We start from the raw sequence: 23,161 nt of genomic DNA, 5'->3' as shown, positions 1-23,161 counted from the left end.
TCTCTGCAGAGCAACTGTGTGTTGTGTTCTTGAAGAATCAGTGGATGGAGCCAATTCCCAAGTTAGGTGTTTTTTCCCAGAAGAAATAGACTTAAGTATTAAGAAACACTAATTGTAATGGACTGCTACTTACCATGTACAGCTGGCAGGAAGAATTCAAGTGGGTATCTATGGAAATGATTTAATCTAATACAAATAAATAACCTTTGATAAACAGTGACAACCTCTGCTCCTTTGCTTAGGTTGAGAAAGACATCTCGTTTGTGTATCCACGAATGTAAATTTACTCACATTATTCCTGTCATAAAACTGTCTGTTTAGGAGGATTTGTAATGTTCTTTTCTCATGAGAAAGCTTAGGTAGCATTCTTTTTGAGATATTATCTAATTAAACTATGTACTTTTAAAGTTTCTTTAAGCCCTCACATCTAACTTAGGTCCTTTCTTTCCCGTATAGACTGGAGCAGGCACCTAAAGCAAGATTTCTCGCCTGGTACAAATTCAAGTACAGTGGCCGGTCCCTGGCACAGGTCTGCCAGGCAAACGCCTTCATCAGCAGGGAAACACCAAAGGTTAAGCGTCCTCCTCCCATGTATATCTATGCACCTTTCATTGAAGGTAAATACATTTATGATACTTTTGGATTTCACTTACCTTTCTTGAAACTACTGAGGTTAGAATATATTGATCTAGTTAACAGTGTCACCAGAAACACTATAAAGGGATAACCATTCCTTTCCTTGAGTAAAGAAAATGCTCATTACACATATTCACAAGGAAATAATTTTGTAGTGCTTTAAAAATGTCACTCTAAAGATACATTGTCTTGGTTCAGATTGAACATCCCAAATCTGAAATCCAAAGTGCTCCAAGGTCTGAAACATTTTGAATGCCAACAGGTGTTCAAAAGAAATGGTCACTGGAGCATTTTGGATTTCAGGTGTTTGAATTTGGGATGCTCTGCCAGTAAGTGTACATCATGCAGGTTTTCCAAATCTGAGAAAATCCAAAATCTGAAACATTCCTGGACCCACACTTTTGGATAAGGGATACTCAACTTTGTTCTTAGTCAACAAAAATATTCCTTAAGAGTTCTTGCTTATGAGTTGTTAGACTTGATTATGGTGTGGTTTATTTGGTTCAATTTCTAGAACTTGGATTTAATGATAAATGAACTTGAATTAATAAATGAAATCCTAAGGGCTTTAAGCACATACACCTTACTTCAAATTAACATAAAACATTTCTACCATTATCACATTTTTTGAGTTAAAAAAAGTCCTACTGAAGTTATAAGACTTCCCATAACATGAAATGTTCATTGTTTCAAGAGAATAATTTTAATACAGCATTTTTACAAAAAGAAAGGAAATCAGTTTATTTGTTCTTCAACCCAAGGGGAGATGTGTTTAAATGTGAATTTTATTCTATTGCAATTATAATCAGCTACATATTTGTAGTTTTATATGAGTTACACATGGAAATAAACTGATGTTACTTCATATGTGCATCTCATTACCTGTTCTGCTTTGGGGTTAATATGTTTTCTATAAAAGAGTTAAAAGTAGATTTAAATTAGAATGCCTTATGAAGGACTTAATTTTTATTTCTATGTAAGAGAACGTGATTAGTATGGACAATATTCTACCTGAAGAAATAGTTTTCCAACATTTTTCATTGATTATTCCCATTTATATATATATTCATATGTACACATAATTTTGAAAAATATACTTATATGTTTATATGAACAGATATGTAATATCAATTTTGAAATTTTATTTTAATACTGTTCATTAGCAGAAATCTTTTTGATTATTTCTTGATATATTTTAGAATAAGTAACAACTTATATTTTAAATAATTAGGTAATATAAACAAGATACTGCTAAGAGAGAAGACAGCTCTCTCATTAGTGCAGTATTGGCATCCATTGGTCTTGATCTATTTTTCCTAGAAAACACCTTGATGCAGGTGGACACATAGAGACAGATCTATCCTAGAATTTGTTTCTGGGCATATTTGTATATAGTTATTAAATCTTGATTCTGGTGAAGGTCCCATGTAATATCATGAGGCCACATAAAAACTATACAAGGCCAGGTGCAGTGGCTCACACCTGTAATACTAGCACTCTGGTAGGCTGAGGTGGGTGGATTGGTTGAGCTTGAAGTTCAAGAATAGGCTGAGCAAGAAGAAGACATCATTGCCACTAAAAATGGAAAAACTAGCCAGGCATGGTGGCACATGCCTATAGTCCCAGTTACTTGGGAGACTGAAGCAGGACGATGGTTTGTGTCCCAGAGTGTGAGGTTGCTGTGAGCTATGATGCCACAGCACTCTACTCAGGGAGACAGAGTGAGACTCTGTCTCCAAAGAACAAAAAGGAAAAACCATAACTATATAAGGGAACCATGAACCATGCTTCAAACAGATGTCCATACTTGCAAATAATAAGAACTGAAATTCAGTGAATTATACTGCCCCAACTAACAGGCACAACGTAAAGGTATATGGCACTCCTTTCGGGTGTAGAACACAACTACAACAGGGACCTTACCTAACTAATGTAAACACTGTAACCTAATCATTTGTACTATAGTATTAATCTGAAAGAAAAAAAGAAAAAGAAAATGAATTATGAATGTACTACATCTGTCAGAATATCTTTTACCTCATTACCTACTCTGAGCTCTTTTTAAGGAAATAAAAGTGCAATTCCATGTAAATATTTTACAAGCCTTACCCCTTGTCACAGAGAATTTATGCAAGTGATGAATCAATGAAGTCACTGTTGTTTAATGCCCCATGAGAAATTATAGCTCTTTCTGGAACTCTGTTTTCAGCAGTTATTTGAAACTCTGAGGCTCTGTAACTCCTATGTGGTGAATTTTAGTGTTTAGGAGAACAATAAAACAATGGATTTTTTTCTCTTTGTATAAACCATGCTCAGGGAAACCCACCATGTCGTATGGGCAGTTAGCAAAGAGGGTGACAGAAGGTCTGTATCAGAAAACAATAATTTTTATAAGGAAAAGCAATGTACAACATAGTCATCCCTTATTTTTCCAGTTGTGCTTGGGACACTGTAATTTTTCTGATGAGCAAGTCATCAAAAGCATTATTGTTACTGTAAAAAATAGGAAGTCAAATTCAGGTGCCCTCTCCCATACGTTTGTCTTGGCGCCTGTAGCACAGTGGTTATGGCGTCAGTCACAGACGCCATGGCTGGTGGATTCGAGCCCAGCCCTGGCCAGCTAAACAATGACATCTGCAGCAAAAAAATACCCGGCATTGTGGCGGGTGCCTATAGTCCCAGCTACTTGGAAGGCTGAGGCAAGAGAATGGTTTAAGTCTAAGACTTTAGGGCTTTACGGTTATTATTAGCTGTGGTGCCGCAGCACTCTGCCCAGGGCGTCATAGTGAGAATCTGTCTCAAAAAAAAAAAAAGGGAGGCATTGATGCCAACACATGACCAAACAATCAGTGAACTCTTGGTTTAGGGCTGTGTTCTTTTTTTTACCGCATGAAAAGCTAGGCAGTAGCCTGGAACTGAGCATTATTTTCTTCACTAGAATAATTTAAGTATATAAATAATCCTCCGACTGAAGTTTGGCAAGGTAAAATAAATCCTCTAGTAATTACATAGAAAGTAAAAATAAATGTACTGTCTAAAGAACAAATATCAAAATAAAAATCAATGTAGATCAGCAATTTAAAATGGCAAATCCTCAGGATTAGAAAATTGAACTAAAAGGAAGGCAAGTCACCCATTTAAGAGAACAAATCACCAAGCTGCATGGTGACCGCTGGGGTGTGTGAGGGAAATAATTTTCTGAAAGTAGAAAGTATGAGCAGGGGCGCTACTTAGACTGGATCACAGAGGAAGGGAGGCCTACTGAGGAAGAAGCAAGTCCGCTGAGAAGGAGGCAGCCAGTGGAACGGCCGGAGTTTCTAAAGCATTGTAGGAAGCAGAGGTGGCAGGACTAAGGGAGTAAGTGAGGGAGAGCTGAGTCTTAAAGGATGCAGAGTCAGCATTTTGTCAGCTTTTAATTTGACATTCCTACAAATTTCAATATGTTACATTTGAACCTGTATTAGGTCTTTTTTATTATTTCTGTATATTTCAGGGGTACACATGTTTTAGTTACATAATTTGCTTTTATACATTTTAAGTCAAAGTTATAAGTGTGCCCTTCACCCAGAATGTGTGCATTGGACCAGTTAGGTTGAATTTACTCAACGTCTTTTTCCCCTCCCTCCTACCTGATTTCTATTTAGTTCCAGATGTGCACATAACTATCGATCTACTAGTTGCAATATAGTGTGAAGTATATGTGCTGTTTTTCCCAATCTTGTGATATACCACGTGGAATGGCCTCCAGTTCTACCCAGTTGTTAAAAAACATAGATCATCACCATTTTTTTAATGAATGATCACTACTCTATAGTATACATATATCATATTTTATTTATCCACTGATAAATTGATAGGCACTTGGGTTGTTTTGACATCTTTCCAGTTGTGAACTGTGGTGGTATAAACATTCATGTTGCAAGTGTCCTTTTGAAGAACTTGCAGCCTAATCTGGCTGTTAGTGCTTGTTTATGGGCATGTCTCTGAGACTGCATAGAATGGGTCCTGACAATGTGTGGGAGAAAGGGGCTGGTGTTGAGTTGCCTTTGGGTTGCTCTTGGCAGTGACATGTGTGAGAAGGGCAGGAACAGAGTCTGTTTGCAGGAGTACAAATAGATGCTCACCCTGGGCACAAGGTCCATGTTCTGGAGTCAAGCAAATCACCTAGAACCCTGTGGATTTCACAGTCTGAGCTGGAGAAATCTGTGTGTGTGGAAAGAAACAGAACAAAACCTGAAAAATTGAAGAGCTCTGAGAAGGACAATTGCCCAAGTTAGGTAGAGAAGCAATATGGCACCTGCCATCCCCTTTTGAGTCTCTGGGGACAGAAAGTGCTCTCTGTGGGTTGGGAGGCCCGTGACCTGTCCTCAAGCAGTTCCCAGCTCACTGGTGGCAGCAGCCTGTGTGCTCAGGTGGGGAGAAAGTCTCTCCAGCAGGTACAGAGCCCATCAACTGCCAGAGATGTGGGGGAAAGAGAAGAAATTGCTCTCTCTACCCTTCTCACTGTACACTAGGATGTCTTCCTCCTTTGTGTTCTACTCTGAAACTTTGTTATGGAATCATCTATAGGTTCTGATGCTTTTCTATAGAAATTATAACCAATCTGTGATTGATTCTTTCTTTTTCATCTAAAATACTTTCTCAGATGATCCAGCATTAGTGTATCTGGTTAGCCATCTTGTCTCTCTCATTATGGCAGTGGTTCTCAACCTTCCTAAAGGCCACGTTGTTACAAATTGAACAAAGGGGTCGTGACACAAACATTGAGAACCGCTGTGTATGGCATATTTTTTTCATTATCCAAGATTCCTGAGTGTTTGTAATAGGTACTTTGAAATCATAACCATAAGCTAAGGAGTTAATCATGGCCGTACACATAATTTCCAAAGGAAAATTATTAAAATATTATTAAAGTTAAAAAGAAAACCTCTGAAAATTTGTTAAGGGATGGTGAGTTCTTGAAAGGTGAAGTGGAACTAGAAAAGGGAAGAATGGTTCACATTCAGAAATGTATCCAAGGACCCTGTTGGGCATGATGGTAATGAGGGATGAAGAAGAGGCCTAGAAAATGTCCAGGTCCCTGGCCTAAGAAAATACTTCAGTGGAAAGATGAGAGTAGCTTCCCTATGGTGTCATCGTGTAGGAGAGATGAAGAGAGACCACACGAGTGCCAGGGATGCTGGGCGGGGGAAGTGGCTATATATTAGATTTACTGTCCATTGTATTGAGGCACGGAAGACAGAGATTTAAAAAAAGAAAACTATTAAAGATGAACATAGTTAAATTCCTCAAATTCACCTTGGTTTTCTTATCTTTTGAATGGTGTTCACATTAAAAATGGCCTTATGGAGTAATTTTTAATATTTATTGAAGGGAATCATTTTAATAATTATATAACTATTTGTTGCACTAGATAGATTCAGAAGTATATCCAGGCAAGATCAAAGCAACTCCAAAGAATTGTACTCTACAATTGTAATTCTGAAGTTTTGCCCAGATTGTGATATTTCAGCTGATATTACAGACCCTCGCACTGTCCAGCTCCATGATCAGGGTATATCCTTTAAAAATCTGTGATTCGAGACCCTTATGTAGTTCAGTTGGTTACAATGCAGAGTACTTTCAGACTTTGGTAAAAATCTAAAACTTAAGTTTCTTTTATATAGTCTCATTTTGAAAGAACTCAGGCAGTATTTCCATTCCTGTTAATTGTTTACATGCTGTCTGTTGATCTGTTTAATGGGGATTTCCATAAAATGTTAACATTTATATATTCTAAAGTAATTGAAAATTTCCCTTCCTTACTAGATGAAATCGGTCCTTTGGACAAGTGTTATGAAGGACGTTCCTGGAGAGATAACATCAAATGGCCCTGGTGTCGTAGTCATTGCCATCGTATGACACAGGGCCAGCAGAAAGACACCGAGAGGACTAAAGTCCTGCACTTTTTGAAAGGTACAGAACATTAGTACCATATGTGGTTTTAAATGTTTGCCTAGACTCAAGGTTATCTGTGGCATTTTCTGTTTCAGAAATCAAATATTCAAAATTAGCCATGTATTTTCTCTAACTGATAAAATTTTCCAACTTTCAAATATATGTAGGCTCTTGCTGGCTTTCACTGTGGTCTCTAACCTTTTTAGTAAGATATTCTCATGAAAATTGTATTAATGGAAGGAAGTAATTTACTGGACTTTTCAACTGTCTTCATAATCATCTGGCAAGATTCCTAAATTATGAAAGCTAAAATGATTTAAAATGTAGATTTGGTTTGTTACAAGTACATTTTAAAGTCGACCCTATGACTTGGTGATTTGAATTATGTTGACTTAAATTTTCAACAAGAACAAAGATGTTCTTTATGAAAAATTTTAAACTATAACTGATCAAGTCATCCTTAAGGAAATATAACTGTTTTGTGAAGAGTGAGTAGAAGAAGGTGTGTTGCCATTGGCTTTATTTTGTGCATACACCATAGTGAATGGACGAGTAACCTATAAAGTGTTTTTCAAATACCACTAAAATCACTGGAATATTGATTTGAAGAGTCTTGGATTTCTTCAGATCTCTTTCCCGTGTCTGCACAAAGTAACTTTTATTTTTAAACATAACATGGGAAGTAAGCATACTCACAAAAAAAAAAAAAAATGAAATCAGCCTGTGTATTTATAATGTTTTCTAAAACTAACTTTGAAAATTTTAAAGACATGCAACATGAATTTATAGTGAACCTGCCAGATAAAGTAGCTGCCAGTGCCTGAGGAATCTCATACCAGTAGCCCCTAGTATGCAGCATGGAGGAGGTCTCAAGTACCATGTGGACCTTGGCTCATGCCACAAGTACAAGTGCTTCATATAGCCTAAGTCATTAAATTGTTTGCATTTCATTGTAAAATAATTTTTGACTATCATCTTGAAATATTATTTGTTTAAACATTAGATTTGAAACAATAGAAATTCTGTCCAATAAGGTGGTATCCTTCAACTTCTGAGACACTGTCAGAAACATGTTTTTGTAATCATTCCAACAAGGCACCCAGTAGAGTAACTCCTTACATCTGAAACAGAAGAGCACAGAGTATCATGAAGTATCTTTTTCACTTTGCCTACTTAATTTAAAACACCTCCACCTTGTATTAGGTCATCTACTCCCTTCATATGAGAATTCAGTACATTGGATTCTTGCTTCCCCATTCTTGTGAGGCTTTACTAAGAAGAATGTGTTCCAACTCAATCCAGGTTAATACAAAAGATTAATATAATAATTAATTAATACAAAAGATACTATGGCTGCATAATATTCCATGGTATACATATACCACAGCTTCTTAATCCATTCCTGTGTTGTTGGGCATTTAGGTTGTTTGCATATGTTGGTGATTATAAATTGAGCTGCAGTGAACAGTCTAGTGCAAATGTCTTTATGATAAAAGGACTTTTTTTCTTCTGGGTACACGCCTAGTAATGGGATTGCAGGATCAACTGGGAGGTCTAGTTTGAGTTCTTTGAGGATTCTCCATACTATTTTCCACAAAGGTTTTATTAGTTTGCAGTCACAACAGCAGTGTAAAAGTGTTTCCTTCTCTCAACATGCACACTGGCATCTGCGGCTTTGAGACTTTGTGATGTGAGCCCTTCTCACTGGGGTTAGGTGATGTCTCAGGGTGGTTTTGATTTATATTTCTCTGATGATCAGGGATGATGAGCATTTTTTTCAAATGTTAGGCATTTGTCATCATCAGAGAAGGTTCTGTTCATATCTCTTGCCCAGTGGTAGATGGGATTGTTTATTTTGTGTTGATTTTTTTTTCTTTCTTTTAATTTATTATTAAATCATAGCTATGTACATTAATGCAATTATATGGCACCATAAACTGGTTTTATATACCATTTGACATATTTTCTTTATTTTATTTTATTTTATTTTATTTTATTTTTTTATTGTTGGGGATTCATTGAGGGTACAATAAGCCAGTTACACTGATTGCAATTGTTAGGTAAAGTCCCTCTTGCAATCATGTCTTGCCCCCATAAAGTGTGACACACCCTAAGGCCCCACCCCCCTCCCTCCATATGAGTTCTCTGTAGATTCTAGTTACCAACCCTTTGTCAGATAAATACGTTACAAATACCTTTTCCTGTTCTGTAAGTTGTCTTTTTGTTTTGTTGTTGCAATGACTGCTGAAGTCTTTGTCCATAATATCATTCCCCAGTCCAACATCGTCAAGAGTTTTCCCCACAGTTCCTTCCAAGATTTTTATCATTTTGTGTCTTATATTTAAGTCTCTTTTCCATCTTGCATCAATTTTTGTAAGTGGTGAAAGTTGTGCATTGAGTTTCGGTCTTTTACATGTGTTTATCCAGTTGTGCCAGCACCATTTGTTGTAAATAAAGTTATTAAAGATCAAGATCTATTTCTTTCAATTTTTGTATATTGCTGGATTCCTACAATAACTCTGAAGAGAGTTTAATTTTAGCTTTTCCTTACAAATTTATGACTCATTAAAAAATGAAATGTTTATCTGATAAAAACAGATTCAAAGAACTAAAGTAACAGTCAGAGAATATTTCCCTCCACATTGTTCTCCCTGTAGGTTTTCAGGTCCTGGTAATATCAGGGGTTTATTTTCTATGACATTATCTAGGCTGGGGAAATGGAAGCTGTGTTCAACAAATGCTGCACATTCACTGAGCAGAGAAGCACAGATACCTCCTTTCAAAGAACAGGAACAGGCATGAGGACTGAAGGTCTCATGTAACTGCCAAATCCAATTTGATCAGTAGTTTTATCCATTTCCTCTCAGCATCCACCACTTTCCTTTTTATAATTGTTAACCTGTAAAAAGTGTTTGTGTTTTCTTCACTGATTTTTTTTCCTTGCTTACAATCAAGCAAATGTACGTAGGGGAATGTAAAAGTGTCTCCCAAGAAGTCTCTTAATTTTCTTTTTGCTTCTTTCCTAAGTGTATGGCCTCATATATGCAACCTCTATAACCAACCTCTGATTTTCATACAGAAAGCTTTGGTATTCGGTGAGGCATGAATTGATCAACCAATGATACCCTTGGTGTTCATAACAGTGACCATTTCATATGGTACTTGGACTCTTAAGTTTTGTCCCAAAGTGAATTTATCAGCCTCCAGCAGTAGTATGGCAGGGGCTACATGTGTTCTCAGGTATGGAGGCCAACTCTTCGGGCCCTTGGCAAGTTGCTTAGAGAGATAAGCAACTGGTCTTGTGAAGGATAATACATTTGGGTTGAGCACTTCCTCAGCTGTTCTATTTCTCTCTAATATGCATAGTTCAAAAGGGCTTGGCCAGGTCAGGGAGGCCTGACACCAGGGCTGTTCATAGTTTTTCCTTTAGCAGCTTAAAGGCTATTGGTTGGCTGATATTTACTCAATTGACCCTTTCTCTCCTCCCTTACTAATTTCATATAATGGTTGGCCAGTTTGTATGTTTCATTTAGTCTTTCACAGAAATTCTCAGGGCTTTCATCTGGCTTCTGCCTGAACTCAGCCACCTTGGATATGTTTGCGGATCTCTGGCTTTGTTATACTGACAAGGCCATCGTCAAGTTTGCGTTCAGTAGAAGAGAATGAAACCATTTAGCAGTTAACTATAAATATCAGCAAGTTCTGGATTTCAAGGCTAAGATTCACCTGGAAATTCACAGTGAGAACATTAGTATTCATATCTACAGACTTAGCACAGTTTTTAATATAATACCTAGGTTTCAGAGTTCCTATGGAACTGATCCAAAGTTCTGGACAATTCAAGTGAATATTCTTGCACATCAGTTGAATATTGGGCCTTTTATGAGGCCATGTTATATTCACATCATTTACTGGGAAATTCTCATTCAAGTTCCATTTTCTTTTTTCTCAAGGTATCTATATAGACAAAACAGATAACGTTTAATAATACACAATTGTTTTCAGTGTGGCCAAAAGGTGACCTTTGTTGACACTTAAGTCTTCAGAGTAAATATAATTACTATCTATAGCTTTTTATTCTTTGGCCCGTCTCTTAGTCCCAGTTGAACAGATCAGTTTAGTAAAACAGCTATGTCTCATTTTATGAGCTGGCATTGCAGACAAGGCTGGAATCTAATACAGGTGGGCTACAGTTTCTTTTTTTTCTTTGAACTATTTTTCTCTTTCTAATTTCTCACCTTACTAAAAACAAATGATAGCAGAACTAATTCAATTGCCAAAATAAGCTGTACTTTCAGTATACTGGGTGTGATCATTTGCATCAAGTGCATCAAAATAATTGTTAGTTACCTAGGCCTTTCTTCCCTTTAAAATTGCCTTTGCTGAAACTTTTTATACGGAATCTCAGGTTAGACTTGAAAGCCTTCCATGAGCCCAGATTTCATATGTGTAATTAGATACCTACATGCATTGGACAAATTCTTTGTCTTTTGAGATCCCCAAGCAAATTTTGGTTCCCAGACCTGTCAAAAAGTGACATTCTTTATTTAATACAGACCAGGAAATGTTATTGATGGGTATCTGGCCAGTTTTTTCAATGAACTTATTTTTTATTGGTCTTATAAAGTCAACTTTAATTCCTTAAGGTAGTCTGGACACCTCTGAAAATGCTATTCCAGTCAAAGCCTTGGTAAAATACCAGTATTTTTATAATATCCTATAGAACCAAATATATTCTTATTGAACTTATGCAAATAATTGTATTGTCAGAAATTAGGAATACTTACAGATGGCTTTCAAATTCAAGAGAAATCAAGGAGAGAGGAAAAAAAATGTTTCACATTCTGCCTATAAGTATATACATTCCTGAAGCTCAAAAGACAGAAAATGCTTTTCTTGACTTCTGGAAAACAGAACACAGAAAGAATCAGCAATGTTTAAGACAAAAAACCATAACAAACCAGCTGAGTTCCATGTAACTGATTTTTGTTCCATTTGAAGTTAGGTTAAGAACACTTACAGACAGGTTAGTTTTCTAATTAAAGTCTTAGAAGTTTGCCTTTAGCCCGAGGCTATTTAATTATCAAAGACACCAAAAATTTGAATTGGAGAGAACTCCTCAGTCTTTTTTAATAATTTCTCTTGTCTAGTCTACACAAATTGATCTCCTCTACCTGCCCCCTAAACTCCTCTGCAAACATGTTCTTCTACCTTTTTTAACTCAGACTGTTAGAAGCAGCCTCACTGACCCCCACCCCCAGGTCATAAAACTCCTAGTAGCCAGCCAGTATATTCAGTCAAGCTATGGAAATCCTTTAAAATGATTTACTAAAATGAAAAGGAAAGAAGATACAACATTACCAAAAGGGGGAAAAAATCATTCATGGGTGGGAGATTATTTTTAATCAGATACTATCTGTTTGTTTTAAGAATGGGATGAGAGATTGTGTGTCATTCAGCCCTCACACCATCCTAAAGGTAAGTCCCATTATTATGATCCTCCCCTTTTTCAGGTGCAAAAACTGAGGAGGAACGACAGTGAGTAATGTGCCAGGTGAAGCAGGAACTGGGGCAGCTGTTGTTTGAAACCAGGCATTGTGGCTCCAGATGCCGCCTCTCTGAACTACAAAAGAAGCCCATGATCCCGCTTTACAGGTGAAACCGAAAGGCCTAGATTTAGCTCCAAGGGATCAAACAGAAAAATGTACATGATCATTAATAAACAATCAAAAGACAATTTACTTTGCAAATTCAAATATTTCTTTTCTGAATCTCAAAATAGACACAACGCTAAACACAGAGAGAGATTAGACATGAAAGAGATCTAAATGAGCCTCCATTACCAACTTCATTGTGAGGGTTGATCATCTGGGACCATCTGTTGATCATCTGGGACAGGCCCTCTGCTTTGCAGGGAGAATCTTTTCTCCCCAAATGTAGTCCTCTAGCACACTAGTCCAATCTTTCTGCTATTTGTTTCCACCCACTGAATATGTAGCAAACATTCTGCACCCAGTTTGTGGTTGGTAAATAAATCCCTGTAGTTGGATTAGTGAAGAGGTCTCAAGGATGTCCATTATGGTATTATAAATTTTAACTTGTTTTCCAGACTTCCTTAACCTGAAGTCAATTAAGACACTGTTTACACACACTGTTTGGCTAAAATTGTGGATGGGGAGATGTTTCAGGAAGGAAAGAGGGAGCCTCATTTGCTTTCAAACAACCAGTAGTTTATTTTATTTTTTAAATACATGCGAAACAAAAAGCCACACTGAAATTTTCACTTTCTAGTATCTAGAAATAAAACCCAATTCTGTTCCTTGAAGCCCTGAATAAAAAAGCATGTCAGCCTTTTTTTTTTGTTTTCTATTTCTTTTTCCTTTCACCATCACTATTAGCACCCGGCTGTCTCACTTGCTAAGAGCTTTTGCACACACTCTTCTGCATGATGCACAGGGATGCAGCCTCAGGAAATCTGATCCTTGTCAATGATGGTCACTCCAAACACACAAGTGTATCCATGTACCTGACCAAGGCCCATGCTGTCCTTCTTTTATTTCCTATCAGACAGCCATATTGTTCTAGCAATGACCACAACCATTCAGAAATTTTACCCAAATAGTTAAACTCTCTAAACTCCTCCCCCTCACCATTATCAAAGACGTTTACAAAACTGGAATGGGTAAAGGGAAATGAGCATCCCTCCAAAAACACACACATAAAAGGCTTTTTTTGGCTGGGTAAGGTCTATCATATCTCCTCTCTCTGCAAACACAGACAAGTTTTCAGCATACGATGCGTCATGGATAAACATCTCAAAACAACAGGTTAATTTCATGTCCAGCATTACCTTGAAGCCCCAAATTACTTCAAACAGATTCAAATGATTGAACTGGCTAGGCTGCCACCATTGTGGATTCCCAGGAGCAAGGAGAGCACCTGGTTCTCAGCTTGGGAGACAGATCCAATTCCAGCACTTAACAGCTGCATGCTCTTGAGCAAGCTCCTAATTGCCAAGACTTCAGTTTTCTCATCTGTCAAAGGTACTAATGCTTGCATATTTCTCAGAAACAGAGGCCAGGTACAACAGACCAACACCTTTTATCTGTGGCTATGGCCATGATATTGGCTGCTAATTCAGCATTCAAGGACAAACACCTCCTCATGGTGGATGAGGACGGCAAAACACCCATTTGATGCCCTGTCCTGTACATGGCAAAAGGCTCCTGGCATAGCAAGAGCTGAAATTCATCGAAGTGTGGATTTCACTGGCTTCTCACAACCTTTATGTGGGAATGTGGCAATGTGTAATTTATTTCACTTAAATTTTCTTTCACCTACTCTTTTGCAAGTCAGGAATATGTTTCAGATTTTTCAAAAATGGGAGAAAATAAAGAATGAAAAGAAGTTGCAGGGTCTTATCATTGCATTATTAGCAGCCCAGTGTTTGCATGGCCTGGGTGGAAGCCTATCTTTGGAATACTCAGCTCTGTGGAGTCCTCCTTGCCCACAGAATCACAGACTCACAATTTCCTGGCTGAAGGGCCTATTTTTCTGCTTTAAGTGAAATCTCTCAATTCTCAAAAGTCAGTGGGAAGGACTGACTTGCCCTCCTGAGATGGGAAGGATCAGATAGACTACTCCAAATAAGTTTCAGTAACCAAAAGACATGATGTAATGTAATTAGTATTTTACAAATAAGGGAGAAAAGATGGAACTAAAAGCCACTTGTCTCTGCAACTCTCAGTACATCTTATAATCACTCGATACATCCTCCTAAACTGGGGAAACACACCTGTGCCTCCAGTCCTCAGTTCATGGTGGGATAATGGGCAACCCCAAAACTTGGGAGTGTTCTAAGAGTTCCAATTATTATTTGATCCCCTGACTGCCCAGGTTAGGAGTAGGTGAGACCCATGGCTTGGGGATTTGAAGATGTGGCTTTTCTGCATTGGGTGGTCCTCAAGCTCCTTCCTCCTGGTTTTCTCAGCAGGCCACAAAAGGCCACACAGGCTCCTTTCTCTTACCACCACTCTACTTTTCTGGGACTGCCCTGCCATTTTCCCTTTTCTTTTCACGGTCAATTATGAACAAATCACTTACAGAAGACACAGTGGAGTGACCCCATCTTCAGGAAAGCCTCCTCTAGGACACAGTTAATGACTCTCAGAGTCCATATTGGCTAGGCTGACACCACTGTGGATTCCCAGGGTCTATTCTTTCTCACACAGTGGAAATGCCATCAGGGAAGGGGGGGTACCCAGCGACTACAGGATGGAAAGAGACCTTGAAGACTTAGCCACTTCTGCTCCTGAGTAATTAGGAGCCATCAAATGAGAAAAGTTTGCAGGAGTCTCCAGCCTCCTAAACCAGACAACAGGCTGGCTTTTCTGAATCCTAATGATGACAATATGAGATAGAAGATCAAGGAAACCATTTAACTCCAAGGAAACCTGCAAGGAAGAGGCCTTCATATCTATGGAATAGATTAGAGAATCTAGAGAGGAACCCAGCCACATACAGACATATGATCTTGATAAGCCTAACAAAAGGACCCACTAGGAAAAATAATTCTTGTTTAACCAATGATGCTGGGAGAACGTGTCAGCCACATGTAAAAGACTGAAACTGGACCTGCACTACTCACCACTGAAAAAGATTGATTCTTACTGGATAAAAGATTTAAATTTAAGACATAAAACAATAGAAATTCTAGAAGAGAGTTTGAGCAAAAGACACTTCAAGATATTGGCCTTGGGAAAAACTATATGAGGAATATACCCATGGCAAATCTAGCAACACTACAGATAAATAAATGGGATTTAATCATGCTAAAAGTTTAGCCAAGGGTACCACAAACAAAGCAAACAGATAGCCTTAGGAATGGAAGGAAATTTCTCCTGTGATGAATCTGACAAAATCCTGATAACTAGAATTTACAGAGAACTCAAATTAAACACCACAAAAAAGAGCAAACAACCCCACTTCTATGTGGTCAAGAGACTTGAACAGAAACTTCTCTAAAGAAGACAGATGAATAGCCAACAAACACATGAAGAAATGCTCATCGTCTTTAATCATAAGAGAAATACAAATCAAAACCACTCAGGTGAGATATTACCTAACTCCAGTAAAATTAGCCTGCATCACAAACTGTCAAAACTGCAGATGCTGGTGTGGATGTGGAGAAAAGGAAACACTTTTGCAGTGCTGGTATGATTGCAAACTAATATAAACTCTATGGAGGTTCACATTGATCTCACAATCCCCTTATTAGGCATCTACGAAATCATTTTACCACAAAGACATTTTCACCAGAGTGTTTACTGAAACTCAATTCATCATTGCCAAGTCATGGAAGCAACCCACACACTCATCAACCCATGAACAGATTAACAAATTGTGGTATATGCATACCATGGAATACTATTCAGCCATAAAAAGATAGAGACTTAACATCTTTTATGTTTACCTGGATGGAGATACATTCTTCTTAGTAAAGTATCTCAAAAAAATAAGTCCTATGTACTCAATACCAATATGAAACCAATATATAAACAATTACATCCTTATAAAAATGACAAAAGAAAAATATAGTCTAGAAAGGGGGAGAGGTGAGGAAGGAAATGGGAGGGGGATGTGGGAAGGGCAGTTGATGGGAAGAGAGAAGGTATTTGGTGGATACCACCTAAGTGCAGAATGATAGAGTGTTTAGCAAGCCCCCTTGGTGTGGCGTTCCTCTACATCTTGAACTTTACTTTGGAAGTGAGAACAAAATAACTTAAAAATTTGTGCCCTCATATTAATTTGAAATAAAAAATTTATTAAATGAAAGAAAAGAATAGCGGGCTAGAGACACCAAAGAGGTACTCTTTGCACTTTATGCTAACAGCTGTTAGGCTGTGCTTTCTGCTGGGGACACCTGCATCTCCACAGCTCACATGCTCCCTCCAGGATGTCCTCTCTGAGTCCTCAGCACATCCGGCTCCACATCCCTTGCTGGCTCCACCCCAAGCTCACTGCTGCCTCTTGGCTGCTTGTTACTCAAGCTTCTCAGCACCTGGCAGAAACCTAGCACACAGATCTGCCTAAAGCTTGGTGAATCAGGACCTTTCTGGGTTCCTTTTCTTCAGAAAAACCAAGTAATGACCCTCCTGGGCACTCATTTCATTAAAGAAGATGTTGCCTGTCCATAAAGGATACAGGCCTATTTGTCCCAGATCTACTAAGGTTGCCTTGGGGTTTGCACAGCTGGGATGGGGTGGAGAGCCCCCCTCCAGCAGGCTAGGGATCTGTAAGGATTGTAAAAAGACATTTGTCAAATGGGCCTATTGAGGGACAGCTGAGTCTACAGATGGGTCTACACCTTCTCCCCTCTTGTTCCTGGCATAACAGAGCAGAGGCAGGATGGTCACATGAGCCTCCAGACCTGTGAGTGTTTCCCTTACTCCACCTGACAGCATCAACCCCAGCCTTGTCCCATGTTCTTTGGCTTTCCCTGCCTCCCCTTAGTCTGAGTCTTTCCCAGTGGGTGAAGAAAGACCAGATGCTCAGGTGGTAGGAAGCCCACCCAGCAAAGCATATAGCATGTAACTCCGATTCCTGACATGGTCTGGGGTGAACTGGGCAGCCAGAGAAAGGCCCTTTTTGTCACAAGGCCAGCAGCTCTGGCTGACCATGGCTCGTCAGCCAAACAGCTTGAGGGCCCAAACCCTTTTGAAATTTCCCAAGAAGCCAGAAACATATTTTTATGTGAAATCCCTGGAGTTCTAAATATCAACCACCAATTTCAAGCTTTCAGAGCCTCTGGGTTAGTCAAGCCAATCAAGTCTGCAGATTGTTACCAGTGGACATATACCTGCCCTTGGCTTTCCTGCTGAGACTGCCTTCTACAGCCACTTCACAAGCACGGGCCTACCGGCACCCCCTTGGCAAGGGCTCAGCCTCCCCCATTCAGGGAGGAACTGTTTTTGCAGGAGCAACACTCATTCTGGGCACAAACACCTGGTGCCTCCAGCCCAAGGCTTTTCCGGTCTCCCTCCCTAGTTCCCATGGTCCCTGCGGCAGCCAATAAAGACACTTCTGCCTGCTCCCTTTCTCTTCATCACCCTGGGCCTCACTCAGTAATCTAGCTGTGGCTGTGAAATCATTCTCTGTTCAGAGACATTTTTGGAGCAGTGGTTAAGGAGAAGAGCTATTGATAACCCACCCCGTGGATGTATTAATTTTCAAAAATAAAAAATAAGGCCAATGAATAAAGAAAATTCTGAGCTTTTATTGAATGGCCATCTTGCAGTGGGATTTGAGGCCTGGACAGTCACTCCACCCTTTCTTCTGTATGGAAGAATAAATCATGTGTTCTTCTACCGGCTCTGTGCTTAAGAAGGTACAGCCACCCTACAACTATATCCTGGGACTTGTTAAATATTTGGCATGCATTTCTCTTTATTTTTGAATAAATATTTAACTGACAGATGGCCAGAGAACAAAAATCAGAAGTAAACCCGCAAGCAGTAAGGGTCTAAGGGTTTGAAGTAGCCCAGGGGGCTAACAAGGAGCTCTGAGGAATCCTGGAAGTTTCAGTAGTGGAGGATGGCCCAGTCCTCTTGTCCCCTTAGAGATTTTGCTGCTGAGAGGTCCAGTAGCAGAAGGTCCTGGGTGTGTGTCCTTTACCCTGCATTTCCCCAGTGCCTGATAATAAGAACCATCGAATAGGAGAGACAAAATGCAGGTCCCCAGGCCCTCAGCATTTGGAATTCAGGATGTGTGGTAGCCTTCAAGGGGTGGTTCTCAGAATACATCTGATTTCTCTTGAGGCTCCCTGTCTGGCCCCAGGGTCCGGATTCACCAAGCTTTAGGCAGAGCTGTGTGCCAAATCCCTGCCAGGTGCTGAAAAGCTTGAGTAACAAGCAGCCAAGAGGCAGCACTGAGCTTGGGGTGGAGCCAGGAAGGGAGGTGGAGCCAGATGTGCTGAGGACTCAGAGGGGACTTCCTGGAGGGAGCATGTGAGCTGTGGGGTTGCGGGTGTCCCCAGCAGAAAGCACAGCCTAACAGCTGTTCGCATAAAGTGCAAAGAGTCCCTCTTTGGTGTCTCTAGCCCGCTATGCTTTTCTTTGTTTTGTTTTTTTTAATAAAATTTGGCTATCTGAAATCAGCTTGACCAAGCTGACCTATAACTTTGGGATATTACATTTTCTTTATTCTCACATAAACTCTCTTAAAAATCATATTATCAGTGCCAAAGTTCAGTTATTTTCACATCAATTCTGAAATCCTCACCAGTGAGTAGGGAAGTGAAGACATGGGCCTGTCAAGTGTCTATCCATCCCCGTGGGAAGGCCAAGCCCACATCAGAAGCTGTGACCTCTAAGTAGACTCAGTCTCTCTAACAGGCCCAAACCAGGGGAGCAGGGAAACTATGCAATTTGGAAACGTTAGAGGGAAGTATCCAAGCTAAAGGAAGTTAGGAGTATGGGATACGGCACACTGCATGGAACAGGGTTTTTTAATAAGATTTCTTGAAAACGTATGAGCACTCATTTGGATAACCAAATAACACTCTCTCAAGGGCTGTCTGTGTAAGGAATCAAATTTTGGATGCCAAGCAAAGTATAAACCTGTCACATTAAAATCTACATCAGAAGATCTCATCATCAGTTTTTATGCTAGCTTGCCATTAAAATGACTTAAATATAAAAGCTGTATTTTTGACAAGCAAACTGTATCTGCAGTCTCGATATATACTGTAATGTGTAATGTTGTGAGACAAACAGCTCTAAGTCTGACAAAGCAACCGCACTGTGTCCTCTCAATTCAGCTCAGATTTCCTGAAGGGCAGTGCAGTGATTCTCAGAGTAAATCAATAAAATTCCACAGCATTTTAGGGCCTATTCTCGAGAAAGAAATTAAGCTTGCTGTGTAAATTCAGACCCTTTTCCAGTAAAGTTTCTAAAATGAAATCATCAAATCAGGATGTCTTGAGTACCAAGAAGAGAGCTACTACTATTTCACGCTTCAGTTTTGCAAAACCGTTTTTGGCCAGGGTCAGGTTTGAACCTACCACCTCCAGCATATGGGGTCGGCACCCTACTCTTTGAGCCACAGGTGCCGCCCCCAAATACTATTCTTTATCACTTGGTAATATTAGAGAAGAGGATTATATATACCTAGTCCTACACACACAATATCCTGAAGAAACAAAGTAAGAATTATTCTTTAGGGGTGGCTTACAAATGGAATAAACTTCAAAATGAGATTGCAAACAGATGTACAGTAATTTTGCAATTTTCAAATCTAATACAAAAGAAAAAATGCCAAACCACTGAAACATACACACAAAAGAAAACAGAAGGAAATCATGCCAGTTTTAAAATATTGTTTATATTTTTATCTTTTCATTACTAGTTTTTGAAACAAGTATCCCCCTGCCACTACTGTAGTAGCACATATGTTTATTAAAAAGAGCACATTCATTGAATTCCTAATGCATTCCATGTTAAACATGAGGAGAAGAGATTTTTCCAGAAGGTAAGAGAAAGTACATCTCTATTCTAGATTTTGATAGGCCAAATAATATGTCCTTTAAATGAGATGATCTAAAGTCCTAAAGGCATTCCTACTTTTTTGAATTCTAGGTATTATTTTTTGGAAGAATAGTTCTAAAAGATATGACTCTAAAGTCAGAAGACTTGGTCTTACATCTGGCCATATCCGTTATTTCTTTCATGCATTTTAGGAAGTCATTTCAGAATTACCACATTTTTCTCTGCTGCAGTAAGGGTTACCACATTCTCCCCTATCAGGCATGCTATCAGGATAAAATGATACAATGATAATTAACCTTGAATTGTTTTAGTGATATACCAGAATTTTTCTACTGTTGAAAATGAATACTGCCCCAACCCAAGATCAAAGCTCCTTCTCTGGTTCTTTGTACTTTGCATGTTCACCTTCCCCTGAACCTTGAAAGCAGTGCTTTTCAACCTTTTTAAGACACAGTACACTAGAATCTATAGCTAAACTCATATAGCACACTTAAATTGTGTTGAAAAAATAAAAAGATTAAAAAAAAAAGAATACACCGTGCTTTGAACTTCTATTGAAAATAATTTAAAGATCATTAAAAATTTTCACAACGCACCTAAGATCCTACTCGACCACTGTGCCCACCAGTTGAAAATCAATGCTCTGAAGACCTCAACATCTTCTGGGTTTGGGACAGATAACCCCAAGTAAATCTTGCTTGTTAAAATTGGGAAGTTAGTTTCCTTCTTTTTCTGACCCCATACTTGTGAAAACCTAAGCAATCTCGAGTTTTCCGAAACCACATTAAGTAATAGTGTATGAGTTTTCAAAATCTACCTTTGTCTATATTTGGCTACCTTTAATTTGTTGGGTTTTTTTGTTTGTTTGTTTGTTGTTTTTTGAGACAGAGTCTCACTTCATTACCCTGGGTAGAGGGCTGTGGCATCACAGCTCACAGAAACCTCTAACTCTTGGGCTTAGGTGATTCTCCTGCCTCAGCCTCCCGAGTAGCTGGTACTACGACACCGCCACAATGCCCAGCTATTTTTTGTTGCAATTGTCACTGCTGTTTTAGCTGGCTGGAGCTGGGTTGGAACCCACCACCCTCGGTATATGGGGCCAGCACTCTGCCCACTGAACCACAGGTGCTGCCCACTACCCTTAATTTGGAGATATAATAATTATTTTCTTTTCCCCTAGTTAGTTACCTACATTTGCATATAACCAGAACAAATGACATTAGGGCATATGCATATTTCCACTGTGACAGGGGCACCCAAAACTACAGCCAGGCCCTAGGAGGTTCAGATATTCTAGTCATTTGAGCCTCTCAGAATTAGAAAATGAAGCAATGTCAGACAGAGTGCATAAAACTTGGGCACATTTTAGAAGTATACACTTGAAAAATTATGTTTTTAGCACACAAAGAAAAAAGAGAAAATTTTGAAGTATCTTCTTTATTTTCTGTTCTGTGCATATCTTTATTAACCTCTTTTTAATAGTTCCAGAGCATTGTGCTTTTATCCTCTGTGCTGTGGCGGGAGGAGCAGAAGATCCCCAGCTGCTCCAGAGTCTTTGGCTGCAGACACTGAGAGAAAAGGGGCAATGTGAACATGTGATCTGTCTGAGCTGAGCTGACTGCATGGGCGTCACTTACTTCCTTGTTTGCACGTTTCATAATTAATTTATGCAGTTATTTGATATCCTTAAGAAAACTGTTGATCTTGAATTTCATTCAAGTTAAAAGGAATGGAATTAAAACATCAATAAAGAAGTGTGTTTGCTCCTCTTCTTGAAAGGGAAAGATAGTAAATATTTTAGCCTTCACAGACCATATAATATTTGTGGTAACTACCCAATTTTGCTTTAGTAGCATGAAAATAGCTATAGATGTGTAAAAGAATGGTTGAGACTGTGTTTCAATATAACTTTTATTTATGGAAATTTGAATTTCCTGTAATTTTCACAAATCACAAAATATTTTTCTTTTGATTTTTATCAATCATTTAAAAATGTAAAATCATTCTTAATTCAGGGGCATATAAATCAGAAAGTGGGTCAGATTCAGCCTTCTGATGGTAGTTTGCCCAGCCTTTTTTAGTCTAGTTAATCTAGTTTAACTTAAAGTTGCAAAAAAGGTGACCAAGATTCACCTATGTTCCCAAATGAAAAACTACATAAAAGACATCTGCTTTAGATTTATTCAAAATTTTTTCTTAAAAACATTAAGTAGACTTAGTCTATTAATGCAAATTTCTCTGAATTTTTTTATCAATTACTTTGAAAAACTTCCAATGTGCTAATTTGAACTGTGAAAGCCATCGAGGCAACCTCTATTTGGACTCCATATCGAGGTTAATAAAATTTATGTTATCTGAGACCATATTTTAGGTTAAATGTATGTAACAAAAACTTCTAAACCAGTGGTTCTCAACCTTCCTAATGCTGCAACCCTTTAATACAGTTCCTGTGGATCACGACCCACAGGTTGAGAAAAACTATTCTAAAGCTTTCTGCTTCTGTTAAACTAGTAGATACCCATAATTTGATGAACGCTGGAATGAGGCATTGGAGGAAAAGTAGAAGGAACAGAATTGTCTTCTTCACTGTATTATTTTGCTGAAAGACTCAGAAGTGTGTATGTTGATTATTCTCCCCCTAACCTGAATAACTTTGCCATTTAACATTTCAAATAATTTGATTATCATTGGAAATAATGCTGACTCCTTATCCCACTGTTCAGCTTCACTTTTATTGCTGCCATTGTTTTCAATATTCTTTTAAAACTCTATCTGAATGTCCCACAAGACAATTTCATTTTTCTCTCAGAGTTGTTTGTTCAGGGACATTAGGCTAACAGGCACGGTGGCTCACACCTCTAATCCTAGTACTCTGGCAGTCCAAGGTGGGTAGATTGCTTGAGCTCAGGAGTCAAGACCAGCCTAAGCAAGAGCAAGACCCTGTCTCTACTAAAAAAAGAAAAACAGACTGGGCATTGTGGTGGGTGGCTGTAGATCCTCCCAACTACTCAGGAAGATACTTAAGCCCAAGAGTTTGAGGTTGA

The 23,161-nt window shown here is 38.7% G+C and overlaps 1 protein-coding gene across 1 annotated transcript in view; it reads left to right on the top strand.

The window, feature by feature from the left end:
* The window catches only part of LOC128578946 (band 4.1-like protein 2), a 32,601-nt gene extending 19,693 nt beyond the window's left edge, over positions 1-12,908 (top strand). Inside the window, exons 8-10 of the mRNA XM_053581283.1 lie at positions 457-617; positions 6,445-6,591; positions 12,087-12,908. Coding sequence (XP_053437258.1) covers positions 457-617; positions 6,445-6,591; positions 12,087-12,115 — 337 coding nt within the window. The 3' untranslated portion in view covers positions 12,116-12,908. The remainder of the gene's footprint in view (positions 1-456; positions 618-6,444; positions 6,592-12,086) is intronic.
* Positions 12,909-23,161: the final 10,253 nt, after the last annotated feature.

The sequence above is a fragment of the Nycticebus coucang genome, chromosome Y (genome assembly GCF_027406575.1).
Source record: "Nycticebus coucang isolate mNycCou1 chromosome Y, mNycCou1.pri, whole genome shotgun sequence".
Classification (NCBI taxonomy): domain Eukaryota; kingdom Metazoa; phylum Chordata; class Mammalia; order Primates; family Lorisidae; genus Nycticebus; species Nycticebus coucang.
The sequence above is the reverse complement of the archived record's forward strand: the minus strand, read 5'-3'. Positions and strand labels throughout refer to the sequence as shown.